Consider the following 14,291-nt stretch of genomic DNA (forward strand, 5'->3'; position numbering starts at 1 on the left):
TATCTTGATTTTCCCTTCACTTATTTGGCAATGTTGTTCATTTAGTATCTTTTGTTGTGTAAAAATATCTTATTTTTATTTACTGTTTGTTCAAAGAGTAATGATATTTTAAAGGCTATTAATGTATTTACATCATATGATAATCTTAGCCCTGACACATTAAAAATATAATAATTTTTTGATGGATCATCAAATTCCCTTGTCTTATAGCATGAATAGTGCTCTAGGTTCATAAATTTTGCAACTTTTGAAGGATTTTTGACATATACATATCTTCAGTTTGCCTTTTTGATTCTTGTGGTAAAGAAGAAAGTCACCCAGGTGGCACAGTGGCTAGAGCGTTTGCTTTAGAGTAAGGAGTTGATCCTTATGTCAGGGGTTCGAATCCCACTGTGGGACGTGGAGACCGGTCCTTCGGATGAGACCGCATAAACCGAGGTCCTGTGTCGCAGTAGGTACTGGTACGATTGATTGATTGATTGTTGTTTTACGTCCCTCTCGGGAATTTTTCACTCATATGGAGACGCCACCACTTGCCGGTGGTGAGCTGCAGATTTTGACTTTTGCTCAGCACTCAGGGCAATTGAGCAATGAGGGATCTTTTACGTGCCAGCACCTACTGCGATACGGGACCTCGGTTCATACGGTCTCATCCAAAGGACCGGTCTCCACGTCCCACAGTGGGATTCGAACCCACGTCGTAAGGATCAACTCAGATGCTCTTATCACTGCGCCACGCCGGCGACGGTGCTGCTCAATGGCCCTGAGTGCCGAGTATAGATGAAAATTTGCAGCTCTCCACCGGCAAGTGGTGGCGTCTCCATATGATTGAAATATTCCCGAGAGGGACGTTAAACAACAAACAGACAAACAAAACAAAAAGAACGAGTGCATATATATATATATATATATATATATATATATATATATATATATATATATATATATATATATATATATATATATATATACTAGTAGTGAATATAGAGATATAGCGCAGTATGAGACCAAGTTAGCCCTATCCCGGAGGCCAACCCTCGTTCCAAGCTTAAAGGATTACGGATTTCACAATTGATTTTTATAAAGGAACTTAAAGGAAAATTATTTTGTCTGCTTGATTTTCATATTTTTTTTCTACATCATTAGTTTCATCAGTTAAGAACCTTAATATATATATATACTAGATGAAATCCCGCGCAAGCGCGGGGAATTGAATTTATAACACTACCGACCGAAAAAATCTAATAATATATATATTGTAGTTTCTACTGACAGCCTACAGGCTTATAGCAGGAAGAAATACTTTGTTCAAAATCCCGCTTGAAGTAGAAGTACGTCTCCCCCCCCCCCCCCCCGTAAAACTTAAATAACAATATCATTAATTGACGTTTATTGTGAAATCTGTTATATACAATGTACTATGTTACGGATATTGTATATACTATGTTATGGATATTGTACTTAAATGCTCTTATTTCATTTCCATCACGAATAAAAGCAGTGAATATGCACATTTTACTGAGAAATAGATTTTTTTTTTTGGTAAAAAATTCACAGGTACTTGGGTCTTGGTTTATAAATATGTATGCACCTTATTGATATGTAAAAACTGTACCTTTACTCCTTTTTTTACATATCAATAAGGTACATGTATACATATTTATAATCCAAGACCAAAGTACCTGTGAAATAATTAGCTTTTATATTACGCCCTATGAATACACTGGCGGATTTAGAGGTGGGCCCAGTCCCCCTCCCGTTTTGTGTCCAAAATATACATAAAATTTAATAAATCAATTTTTTTTTGGTGTGTCCGTGGGCCCCTACCCAAACTGGTTGCCCCCCCCCCCCCTCAAGATTCCTGGATCCGTCACTGGAATAGGCCGAGTATTTGATACAAAAGACTGTATTCAGAAAAAAAACTGAAATGTATTTATTAAAGCACAAAATTATTCAACATAATTGTATTTGAAGAATGCCTTATTCATTGATATTCTCTTTTCATGTAAGCAAGTTTATTACGAAGTACAAATTGTACTTCGGGTTCGTTGCCACGATGCTCTCAGTGAGGAATATATACAAATTTTACCGATAAATTTATTAGGAAAACCTACTACATGTATGTAATAGTCCTTCGATACATAAATATATTCACAACTTACAGTGTTATCAATGATTTACCGTTATTTCAATGATCATTCACACAAAAGCTATTTTTTGTTTTTCTTTTTAACATCGGGCTCGATGCTATATGATGTTCTAGAAGCTTCCGTCAATATTACGATCGGTGAATGACGAAAATAATTTGCACATTTCCCTTTTTAATCGGCTATCACAACTTATTTCTTTTATATCATTTAAATCAAGTTTTGATTGAATAATTCAGTGATGACGTTTTATGAAATAAATAAACGATTGCTTGTTGTCACTTTCATTAATAATTGCCAGTAACTTAGATCCGCCAACCGGAAACGCCACCGTACTCACGTTTTTGCTATTTCATGGCTGTTTATAGAAAATAAAACTAGACTTTTAATTTAATGTACGATACTTATAATGCAAGTGAAATCTAAATATAGTTTACGGACATCATCTTGTATCGTGTGTATTCTTAGAGGAGTAAGTAAGAACTCTGGTGCACCCGTTTCGGAGTTTATTTGCAAAATTTATTAATTTATATATATATATATAATATATATATATATATATATATATATATATATATATATATATATATATATATATATATATATATATGTATGTATGTATGTATGTATGTATGCATATATGTAGATGTATGTATGTATGTGTATGTATGTATGTATATATAATATACAGTGCACTTATAAGTAGATAACCAACAACGCCATACTTTGGACCCTGAACTCGGTCTCAGGAGTCACATGGTTCTCACAATTTTTGTTTGTTTAATTATGAAAACAAATAATTGCTAGTAGTCTAGGATTTAAACAAAATGGGAAGGTCCATAAATATCGATGGTTTTGTCCCCATGCTCAAGCCCAAAGGGCCTAGAATTCATAATTTTATTCCCCTTTACCTTTAAGTCCATTTTGAATGAAAACTTTCAGAGAAGTGTTAATATTTATAACAGGCATGAACAGATAATATTATAGAGTGACCTGACTCTGGTGAACTAGAAAGAAGTCTGGAAATTTTTAAGTGTTGAACATTTTTCTTCCCTGAATAATTTAAACCAGTTAACGAATGACCCTCGACTTTAAGAAGAACTGTTCATGAATGAGTTTCTGTTAAGATGCCAATTCATAACAGGAGTGGAGATAAACATGAAACTGAAGCAAACTCAGCATGACATAATGACATACGGGATAAATTTGAGAAAAATTATCTTCTTTTTTTTTTAAATTTAATGAAACATGCAATGTTCTAGAGCTTTCTCTCTTAAACATTGAAGTGATTGGTTCAGTTTTAAGAGTTATCTCTCTTATTTGAGACTTTCTGCCTTCGTAATTTTGTACCTATGAACAGTTTCGTCACTTGTTTAATACCAGGTTGCGAAAAGGGCTACTTCAGACATCCTTCCAGCAAGACATCAGGATTTTTTGAATCTTATTCTGGTAAAACATATGACCAGTGTGCGACGCTATGTACGGCAGCCGCTAACTGTAAGGGTTTTGTTTATAATAGTATAACCTCACTATGTAACCTGGCTGCCAATGACGACCCAACTCCGGTTCTCGACTCTCCACAATGGACGTTTTCAGAAAAGATGTGTCTCTCTGGTATGTCAAAGCTTTGGATTAAATGTACTCGTACTAAGTTTAAAGCAATATTATGTAAAATATGTTAAAGAGTGCATCTTAAAATTATATGAAATTTATATGAAATTTAAAAACGATTCTTGGAATTTTTACTGAAATTGTATGTATCATGTAGAACTTCTGCTGTTGTTGCCTACAACGGAAGATGTAACCACAACAAAGGAAATACAAACCACTGTTCCATCTCTCATAACTCGTGAAACAACGACAGTTGTCACCACGACAACAGAAACAGAAACCACTGTTCCATTTCAAATAACTCATCAACCAACGACAGAAGTCACCACGACAACGGAAATAGAAACCACTGTTCCATTTCAAATAACTCATCAACCAACGACAGAAGTCACCACGTCAAAGGAAATAGAAACCACTATAACTCATGAAACAACGGTTATTTCAACCAAGGCGGAGAAGACAACAAAGACGGATATCACACAGTCTACCATGGTATCTACAGTCTTAACCGAAATTACTACAGTCGCAACTAAAAAGATAACAACAGAATCACCAGCAACATCATCGTTTGTAACCAGTGAACTAACAACTGAGAAAACGACAGCTTTAATTACAAAACAAATGACACCTGCCTTTATTTCTTCGTATTGCACATGTGTCTGTGAAGAAACTACGGAAACAATTTCCAAACGTATAGCTGAAAGAAAGCAGGACCTGAAACTGGATCGTCGCAGGCTATCGGCCTACACTAGGAAGCTATATTGTGCCCACGACAATAGAACATCGTCCACTAACATCGGCTATGTAGGAGTTGTTGTTCTTCTTTTGTGTGGATTTTTCATTTCCTTTCCGGATATTATAAGGATTATAAGGCTTTTAGATAAATAAAGCATCGTTTAGAGTTACTTTACAGTGATTTTATCGGTTGGCAACGGGTCTCTCTAGAACTAGACATTTACCTTTTTGCCTTGATTTTTATCACTTTAGATTTGATGAATCAATATGCTAAATGCATAAATATTTGGATATTATTAAGCATTTTTTCTTCAGCTTTCAACCGCACACTTTTTTTTCCTCGAAAATGTGTGTTCATGTATATCTGTAGGAAATCTTCGGTACCACTTTCATTAACTTTGTACTACTTTATACATGTATGTAATTCTGATAGGATTTCTTTTTAGAAAAAAAAAATTACAAAGCTTTCGATTTAAGCGTTGATTTTCCAGGTTATAATCTAAACGCCGTGTTAACAGCTAAGTGTCTAAGATGGCTCAGGAAAATAAACACAAGTGATGCCTAGATAACTCTTCGACTCAGCTAAATACGAGATTAATATTTTTTATTCAATGGTTCACAGATTCTTCCGGTATAATAATGTATAAAAACAAAACTCTTTTATTCTAACAAAAGCTTGTAAACAAATAATGAATGCCATCATTTCACATATATTGCCAGTAAACTATTTTTAAAAATAGAAATAGGATTGATATCTTTTGTGCATCTAAATATATATCAAGTACTAAATCATTTAATTATTACCATGTACATTTTCAAATATATACTTTTGATAATGAGGGAAATTAAAAATGTGTTTTGGATTTGTCGAAAACTCTTTGAAGATGTGAATGATCAAAATAAAAAAAAAAACACAATTCAAATTAATGGCCATGATCTTTCAGTAACTTCACCATGTGCTACAATGACGCCCTTTTCGTTCTCTGCCATTCCAGAAAAGATTCTCCCTCGTCCGACAAATCCTCCTCCTTAGACACATTGACAGTTGAGTGTATAAATGGAGAAATGTGATTCGAGTTGGGATTTGAATTATAAATTTTATCTTTAGGGGAGCGCCATTTGTAACATGAACACGAACAGACAGACAAAACCTCTTGAAATTCGGGACGCTCTTGAGCGTTTGACACGACGCCACCATTTCCAGTTATGACGTCACCTTCCAGACGAACTGCATTCTGGGCAGCTACAGCAGCCTCTATTTCGTCTCTTCTCTCGTCCTCGGTGTTCATTGTCAAAAATCTCAGAACAAGTAAATTCATGGCTGCAGAAATAACCGTTAAACCTATGATAATGAACAACAGACTAACGACTATATATCCAGGGTCGTTGTTCTCTCGTTGCATGGCTACATAATCCCCAAACCCTATCGTTGTAAGAGTTATAAAACAGTAATAAAAAGCATCAAGCATCTTCCATCCCTCGTTCCGGGAGAAAATGAGAGCTCCAGTTGTAAGTATTATACTGGATAGCATTAGTGTTATCACTATTAAATCAGTCTGGGACACTTCCTTGCTTTTACATCGAAAACACTTCTTGACATTTTTCAGTAAAAACGTTACAAAAGTATTAAGTCGTTCACCAACACTTTGGAACATTATCAGAAACAATGGAATCCCCACTAATGCGTATATCATACAAAATAACTTGCCTGGTACTGTTTTTGGTGTACTGTGACCATATCCTGCATAAAGGAAAACATGAATTTAGGGACTGGTTTGTCCAATTTTTTAAATAATTAAATATACTGTACAAAAATTGAAAATAATTTATTCATGAATTACTAAACTATTTATGTACTCATATTTTGAAGCAAAATGTTATTTATTGCATGTATTCACAAGCTAGGTGTTTACTCAAGATATGAAAATCGTTATGATTGTTCTAGAAACTCTTTTTTCTGGTAATTCTAGAACGTTCTCTTTTGAATAAGTAAAGTGACAATGAACTTACCTATTACAGAGCAAACGACGAGAGAAAAATAAAGTGCGCCTACAAATTTCCATTGGTTTTCCACTCTATATTGCCTAGACCTCAGTGCATTTTCCCGAATCTTTTCGAAGTCTTCATCCGAGATGTTATGTCGTTTTATGATCTCCTCCTCACGACTGAGAAGACTTCTTTTCATTTCAATCTCGTTCTCAGATTCCAGGGCGTCGAAGACGGCGGCACCGATCAGAAGGTACGTGAAAGTGCAGACAATCAGAGACAATGTTCGGACGTTCTGTCGTTTCATCATTTGTAGAAACAGTAAAGGCCCACAATAAAAATGTTTCGAAGACTCTGAAAAAGATGTTTTTCGATGTTTATATTTATTGTATGAAACGCACGCACAGTGCCTACATATAGGAATTCAAAAAAGACTAAAGATCGGGTGTTATTATAACTCCCTAATACAGCGTCGTTGAAACATAATTATACAAAAATGTACAATGTATATTATTATGTTTATTGCTAATTTCTTTATAATTCTGACAATTACTTGACTAGTTTCTATTACTTCCATGTTTGTTTTTCAAACAATGATATAATATATATAATGTAAAGGTATCATTCTAAAGATTGTAAAAAGTGTGCTTAATATATTTATAAATGACCGATAACACGGAATTCTCACAGTCAACCTGTCGACGAAGAATTCCCCTTGGGATTAACTGCCCGCCATAACAGATTAGGATCGATATCTCATTTTAACAATGGGTTTCGGTGAATATGAGAGGAAATCGATGAGGGTCGGCTTCATCATAACAAAGCTGTCCACATCTCCTAAATATCGTTTTCATTGATTTTTTTTATAATCCCTGAATTTCCTTAATTTAACCCTTCAAGTGTAAACGATTATGAAAAAAGTTAAACATAGAAATGTATTTATCAGAAAAATTCTAATTTGCAATGTTTCTAAATAGCCTGTAAGCAAACATAACTTGAAGTTAAGTGTACTACATACCTTGATAAACGGTCTAAAAATGATGCTCGCAATACATCGTGTGCTCCTTTATGGAAGTCATTAAAACTAGTTTTTACACTCTATAGCCAAAAAGCATGTGCAGATGATGACAAGTATTTGCTATTGATTCAAAGAAGCAGACGATAACGAGACATAAGGCGGATACGGAAATTCCTGCCAGTTGTAGAGCGTTTGTTGCGTTGGAAAAATGGCGGCCTAGATCAATACTTTGCTAATCCGAACAGATCTTTTGAAGACTTATCTGTTAAAATGCAACGAATTTACTCACCGGCATATTTTTATCAAGCTAATTATGTGCATATGCACAGAACTAATTACACTAAGCTACTGAAAGCTCTAAGGGATACAAAACAACTATATCATTTAACTTTTTATGGCCCAGGCAAAATTTTTATGTCCTGTCTAATCTTTTTTATGTTTCATATTTGTCTTTAATTTTCGTACTGTGTACATTCTACTATTAATGGTGGTTTTTTTTTCTTCAAATGTACAAAGTTCAAAGACCCTGTGTTCGTCTGCATGTCCGTGATAAATATTCATTAATACCTACCCATCGGGATGACACAACATATGCAAATCTGGAATCGGTCGCTGTAGCATCGATCACTTCTCAACCAGGAGGCCCGGGTTCGATTTTCGATTCAGACACTTGCCAAAACTAAAAGTTCAATTGTTTTAAGTTTCAATTTAAAACAACATCTCTCTGTCTTGTAAAACCCTTTATAATATACATTTATCAAGGAACTATTATAATCGTTCACATCACAATTTGGCCAGTTCGGGGGCATTTGTGTGTAACAATTATCTTTGAAATGTTTCTTATACAATGTATAATCAGTAAAATTCTAGTATGTCACTTATAAGCCCTCTTATAAGTTGGTATGTGTTCTACGCTTTTATTCTATTTAGTCGACCCGTGCCTTTCGCATTAATTACAACTGAACTATACATCAAAAAGTTATTAAATACGAGGGTTGTTAGAAAAGGACACAGTGATTTACAGGAAAATTATTGTGTACTTTGAAGAATGACACATGTTTGCTTAAATTATTATCTTTTACTAATAAGTATACAAAAATCATGTCAATTTACAAATATTTTGAAAATATACAATTTTGTTTACTTCCCAGTCATAGGATTCACGGATCATCTACTTGAAGTTTTTTGACATTAAGGACCCTCTATACACTAGAGGAAAATATTTTTTGGACATTGAGAAAATTATAGTGCGTAAAGGTGTAAGTATTGAGCTTATCTATCACATTTTCAACATAGGGTGCCTTGCATTTACCCTCAGGAAAAATGTTCAAAGACAATGAAGTACTGATGAACATAAATCACTGTTGTTTACTTAAGTGGGCAAAATATCTGCAAATGAAGTGTTCTATCTATTCATCTTGGCCTATTAAAGTGTTATGAATGCTTGATTTGATCACAAATTAAGTAATAAATTGTACATTTCAATTTATTTTATCAAAGGGCAGATCACTCTATTTGCATAAAAATACCACAAAATCAGAACTCTCTAGTGTGCAGTGTATAGAGGGCTCTTAAGTGACGTGACAACCTGGTTCCAAACCTGTCAATCTTTTTAATAATTTTAAATATATTCCAGTTCTATATACTTTTTTGTCTTTTTCCCTTTAAAAAAATATATTAATATAGCAAGACATGTTACCTTTTCAAATATGTCTTTTGTGGCTTTTCGGATATCAGTTAGATCCTAAAATTATTGTCTACACAGTTTAACGTTCAGATATGGAAAGAATGCAAAATCCATAGAAGCAAATGTCAGGACAATAAGCGGGGTATCGCAGGAGTTGATCCACAAAAAATGCAATCTTTTAAACCTTAAATCCCTGCTACAACTTGAACACTTTGGTACCAGATACATGTACGTGTAGGCGATTACAGCAACATCTAATACATGTACCATTTTAGTCTCTTTTGGACATTTCACTGCCCGCACGCATGATTTTTGAAACAGCTTGATTCTCCAAGACGTTGAATGGCATTGGCATTCTTGACTTTGTTTTTACGCATTGATCATCTATAATTAAACAGTCATATTATTTCTCCAATTTAAGTCAAAATTTCACCAAATGCCTTTGATAAATATTGTAGCGACAGATGAAATATATCACATATTTATGCACTAAAACAGTAAAAAATTTTAATTTCACAACATTGTCTATATACATGTAACGAAAAAATGCAAAAATGTGACTTGGTCCGTGAGACATATTTTATCTTAATAATATATAGCTGTATATTTTTAAAAAAAAAAGAACTTGGAAAACGTCAAATATTTGTAAATTCATTGTTAAATACTTATAAAATTTGTTATCTGCAGAGTTTTATTGAATTCATGCGAACAGCGCGCTCACAATACAATATGTCCGCTTGAATACCGTTCGTTATTTTCATATTTCATTTACTTTTAATTTAGCATAAAAAAAGAAGATGGGTGAAAAGGCATGCAGAATACCTATAACTTCAGATATATAAAAATGATATTCAATTTGTGAATTTAGTATTTAGATTAAAGTTCTCATTGAAATTTATGAAATTATGATAAACAAAACGTTTGAGGCAAATTTTCTCAGCAATAATTATTCTGTTATTAAAAAAATCAAGTACTTCCCGGAAAGATGCGAATGTTTTGTCATAAAAGTGTTTTTTTTTTTTTAAGGTATAGTGGTTCTTTGCTCCACGTTTTTGTTAACCAAAAAATTTTAAGGATAAACTTTCAAAAACAATGGAGCGAAGATCCACTCAAATCGAAAAATTGTGTTATAGTATGAAAAAATGGTCCTTTTTACTCTCTTTAGTGTGTGTATACTATTTCATAGGCAAATAACTTCAATCTTTGAGAGACTTTTGCACTTGTGGAGTTTTACATAAAGTATACTTCGATGTTACATGAAATATCAAAGAAAATATTGTTATAATGGAGATTTTATTTTTCACCGTTATGTTTGTCACACTATAGGCATTTCGCTCGCCTTGTTCGCCCATCTTCTTCATTGAGAGGTCCCCCCCCCCCCGTGAATGGACCTTAACATACCCCCCTCCGCAATTAAATTTGGAGTTGGGAGAATTCTCCTCATTGGGGGGGGGGGGGGGGGGCTAGTCACAGATTTTTTTTCAGGTAAGTTGTCAATTTTTTCCTTATAATATACATATCCTCATTGGGGGGGAGGGGGGGGGGCTAGTCACAGATTTTTTCCAGGTAAGTTGTCAATTTTTTCCTTATAATATACATATATTGCTGTTTTTTTCAGTCAGTACGATGATTTAGCTATCTTCAAAGTACAATTTTCACCTCACCCTTTGGGTCGGTGAATATTGTACTCCTCAGGTGGCCAAATCATCGTATTGACATCAAACCATCAATAATTGTATAGTATTGCATGTAAGCACTTGATCAAAATTTATGCCTTATGGGTGTAGGGTACGTTCTCGTTAAGTTAACATACGCTGATACATGTACCAAGATGCCGAATTTTCATTACAAATGGACCACATTTTTCCAAAAAAAAAACAAAAACAAAAAAAATAAAAAAAAAAACCAACTAGAGTTTCTGAACAAACGAAATACAATATACCAATTATTTTATGATCAGCAGCATGTACTAGTACAATCATTTAATTGTACTGAAAGGTGTTCTTCTTATTACATGTTAAGTTGTGATGCATAATAATATTATAAATTTTATCACTGACGTAGAAAACTATGTTTTCATGTAAAATCGGCTGTTCCTCTGAACATTTTGGTAACACCTCCCCACTCTCTTGAATCGAAGAGAATTTCCACTGCAGAATCAGAGTTATCCTTCTTTCCGTGCCTTCCTCAAACAACCAGCTTTATTAGAATTGCATTCTATATGATGCTCTATAATATCGGCAGTCTAAAGGCTATTTACTTATTTGTTTCAGAGGTAACATCAAAGAAACAGCTATTATTGCATATCTGAGAAATGAGATGTTAAAATCCTAGCGTATAGTTAGTACTACAACTACATGTGTAGTTAGATTGAAAGTTTTCAAAGTCCGTTACAGCAACAAAAATTGGGGGGGGGGGGGGGCAGTATAGCAAAATACTATACTCAGAAAAAAGTGCCACCCTCCCGCATTCTAAGGGCCTGTTCAATACTTTTACTACAGATATATATAGCATTATGAAATTTGCATGTGCCTTAATAATAAAAAATTAAGAAGTGAACATATCGGTTTTGTGTGGGGTTTATTTAACGGGTTGTCCCTGTAGATGAAAATAAATTTAATAGTCAACTATATCTATTTATCACCATGTATCTCTCTCTCTCTCTCTCTCTATATATATATATATAGAGAGAGAGAGAGAAAGCTTTCAAAGCAATGGTAGACTGCAAATGCAAAGTAATGAACTCTCGGTAATGTTTCCATCGTGAATATTTAACAATATTTTTTAAATGTTTAAGTTCATTTAAAATTCATTCGATTCCACTCTCAGGATCATATAATTTTAAGAAGCTTATCTAGTCAGCTATTTGTAAAGTCTGTCTTACAATACAAGCCTCAGTACTTTCTGCATTTTCTTTCCAAATACATAAATTCCTTGGCCTCCAAACAAGTTTCGATCTTGCAGTAGATAATCCCCCCCAAACTGTCTCCTTTGAAATGACTTCAACAAGTGTATTGATACAGCTACGGAAGCGTATTAGTGCCACGTAATTTTTTTAAAGGCAGAGATTTTTTACAGGGTGGTAAATTCCAGGTGAGGGAGGGGCTTATTTTGTACAGGTGTAAATGCCTTGAGGGCTAGCTGTCTACCTGTGGTTGTTTGTCTCCTAATCCCTATACACAGGAAGTGATTTAATACACAGCAGAGTACCCAAGAAGTCAAACTTTACCTGTGTTGGGATTTTGAGATGATTTTAAAATAGAAATAAAAAGTTGTAAATAAAGTTTAATCTCAATAATTTTTATTAATTTGTAATTGAATATGTGTCAAAGTATCCCCGTCCATTAAAAAATATTATTATTCAAAGTATTTTTTGAGCTATGAAAAAAAAGTTATACCAAATTTTGATATATATTATCGTAAACAAAATCATAATTATTTCAAATATTAAAGGTGTGTATATATATATATATTATCAAGCTAAAAATTCCATAGTAATACAGCTTCTCTATTGTTTATACCATGTGTGGTAAATATCAAAGAATCAAAAGTTAATTTGATGGACACCACGAGTGTCAAACAATGTGTACAGGGTATACACAGGGATAATAGTGAGTAAATGTCAATCAAGTTCTAGCACCCAATGATGACACTTGATTGACAGGGGTACACATACCAGGTATTTTTGAAGGCGGTGCTTAAAATCTCTGCCTTTAAGTTGGGAATTTCAACTCAAAAGTTGGAAATTCCAACTTTAAAGTTGGTAATCCAACTTTAATCTTTGTTTTTCCAACTTTAAAAATGGTAATTCCAATTTTAATTTTTGCTTTTCCGTTGATAATTCCAACTTTAAAAAATGCCAAAGGAAAAGCCAAAGATTAAAGTTGGAATCGGGTGAATTAAAAAATAATGACCACCAAATTGGAATTTTTTGATAAAATTCAACTACCCATAACATATTTTTCACATATCATCATATTGTACATGCATTCTAGTTAAGATTCCTGAAGTTGCAATAGAATAGACAATTGGATTTTTATTAGTAAAACTTTATTTGAAAAAAGAAAATATCACTACATCCTTAAAGACTATAAAATACATAATCAAAAGAAACTGTGGCTATTTTTATGCTTCAAAATGTTATCAGGGTTATAAATGATTAGATCTAAACCTTGATTGAGTTTCTTCTCTTGTATATGTGGAAAAAATTGGCTTTTTGATTGTTATTTTACATTATTTTTCAATTCTGGTTTGAAAAGTTTTAATATGGAAGAAATATGAAACAATAAAATTCCCCCAATATCACTTTTTTGTCCATTTAAATCTTAATTCTTTAAATCTAAGCCAAAAAAGAATTTTGATATACATGTACAAGTTTTCTTACAAAAAATACTAGATTTTGAAGTGACCCTATTTCACATTATTGTGTTGCACTCCTGACATCTGATATGTATTTTATTTAACATTGTTTTAAAAATTATAACGCTCAATAACCCATTCTTAGTTTGGAAATCAATTCGTCGATTTGATATTTTTTATCATTTATGGCAAGTTTTTCATATTTACAAGACTTCAAACATGATTATTTGCATTGTGTAATTAATATATATATATATATATATATATATATATATATATATATATATATATATATATATATATATATATATATATATATACATGTACATGTACATTATATTTAAAAATATGTGTTAAGTAATGAAAACTATTCTCTGAATTGACCATAAAATGTCTGTAATTAGTTGATAGACATATGTTTTGAACATCAATAGTATCAAACACTTATTTTCGATTTATTTTGATGAAGATCATTGATAATTATAAAACAGTTTTGTTGCACTCCTGACTGCAGTAAAATTAAAACCATAGAACACAAAAATTCATAAAGTGTTGGCAACATTAAGTGGTAATGAAATTGTGCAACATTTATAGTCCAATACTTCATAATTAAAACAGATGAAAGTAGTTAAACTTGGCTTTATATTTTGATTTATTCCCTATTTATGTCAAAAAAACTAGCTAAAATGTATATTTAGACGATAAAATATATTTATGCCCCCGGATCGAAAGATCCCGGGAGTATATT

General features: G+C 33.0%; 2 protein-coding genes across 2 annotated transcripts; one reads left to right on the top strand and one right to left on the bottom strand.

Moving 5' to 3' along the window:
* Positions 1–3,499: 3,499 nt before the first annotated feature.
* Positions 3,500–4,646, top strand: LOC133189853 (mucin-2-like). The gene is made up of 2 exons (XM_061325246.1): positions 3,500–3,761; positions 3,916–4,646. The coding sequence occupies exons 1-2, from the start codon at positions 3,500–3,502 to the stop codon at positions 4,644–4,646; spliced, it is 993 nt and encodes a 330-aa protein (XP_061181230.1).
* A 481-nt stretch (positions 4,647–5,127) lies between these two features.
* LOC133190115 (two pore potassium channel protein sup-9-like) lies at positions 5,128–7,663 on the bottom strand. Its single transcript, XM_061325590.1, has 3 exons — positions 7,498–7,663; positions 6,504–6,833; positions 5,128–6,234 (listed from the first exon to the last, which is right to left on the bottom strand). Exons 2-3 carry the CDS (start codon positions 6,787–6,789, stop codon positions 5,453–5,455), a joined length of 1,068 nt encoding a protein of 355 aa, XP_061181574.1. The 5' UTR covers positions 6,790–6,833; positions 7,498–7,663; the 3' UTR covers positions 5,128–5,452.
* Positions 7,664–14,291: the final 6,628 nt, after the last annotated feature.

The sequence above is a fragment of the Saccostrea echinata genome, unplaced genomic scaffold (assembly GCF_033153115.1).
Source record: "Saccostrea echinata isolate AGI-Se365-2 ecotype Australia unplaced genomic scaffold, CSIRO_AGI_Sech_v1 ptg000020l, whole genome shotgun sequence".
NCBI classification, from domain to species: domain Eukaryota; kingdom Metazoa; phylum Mollusca; class Bivalvia; order Ostreida; family Ostreidae; genus Saccostrea; species Saccostrea echinata.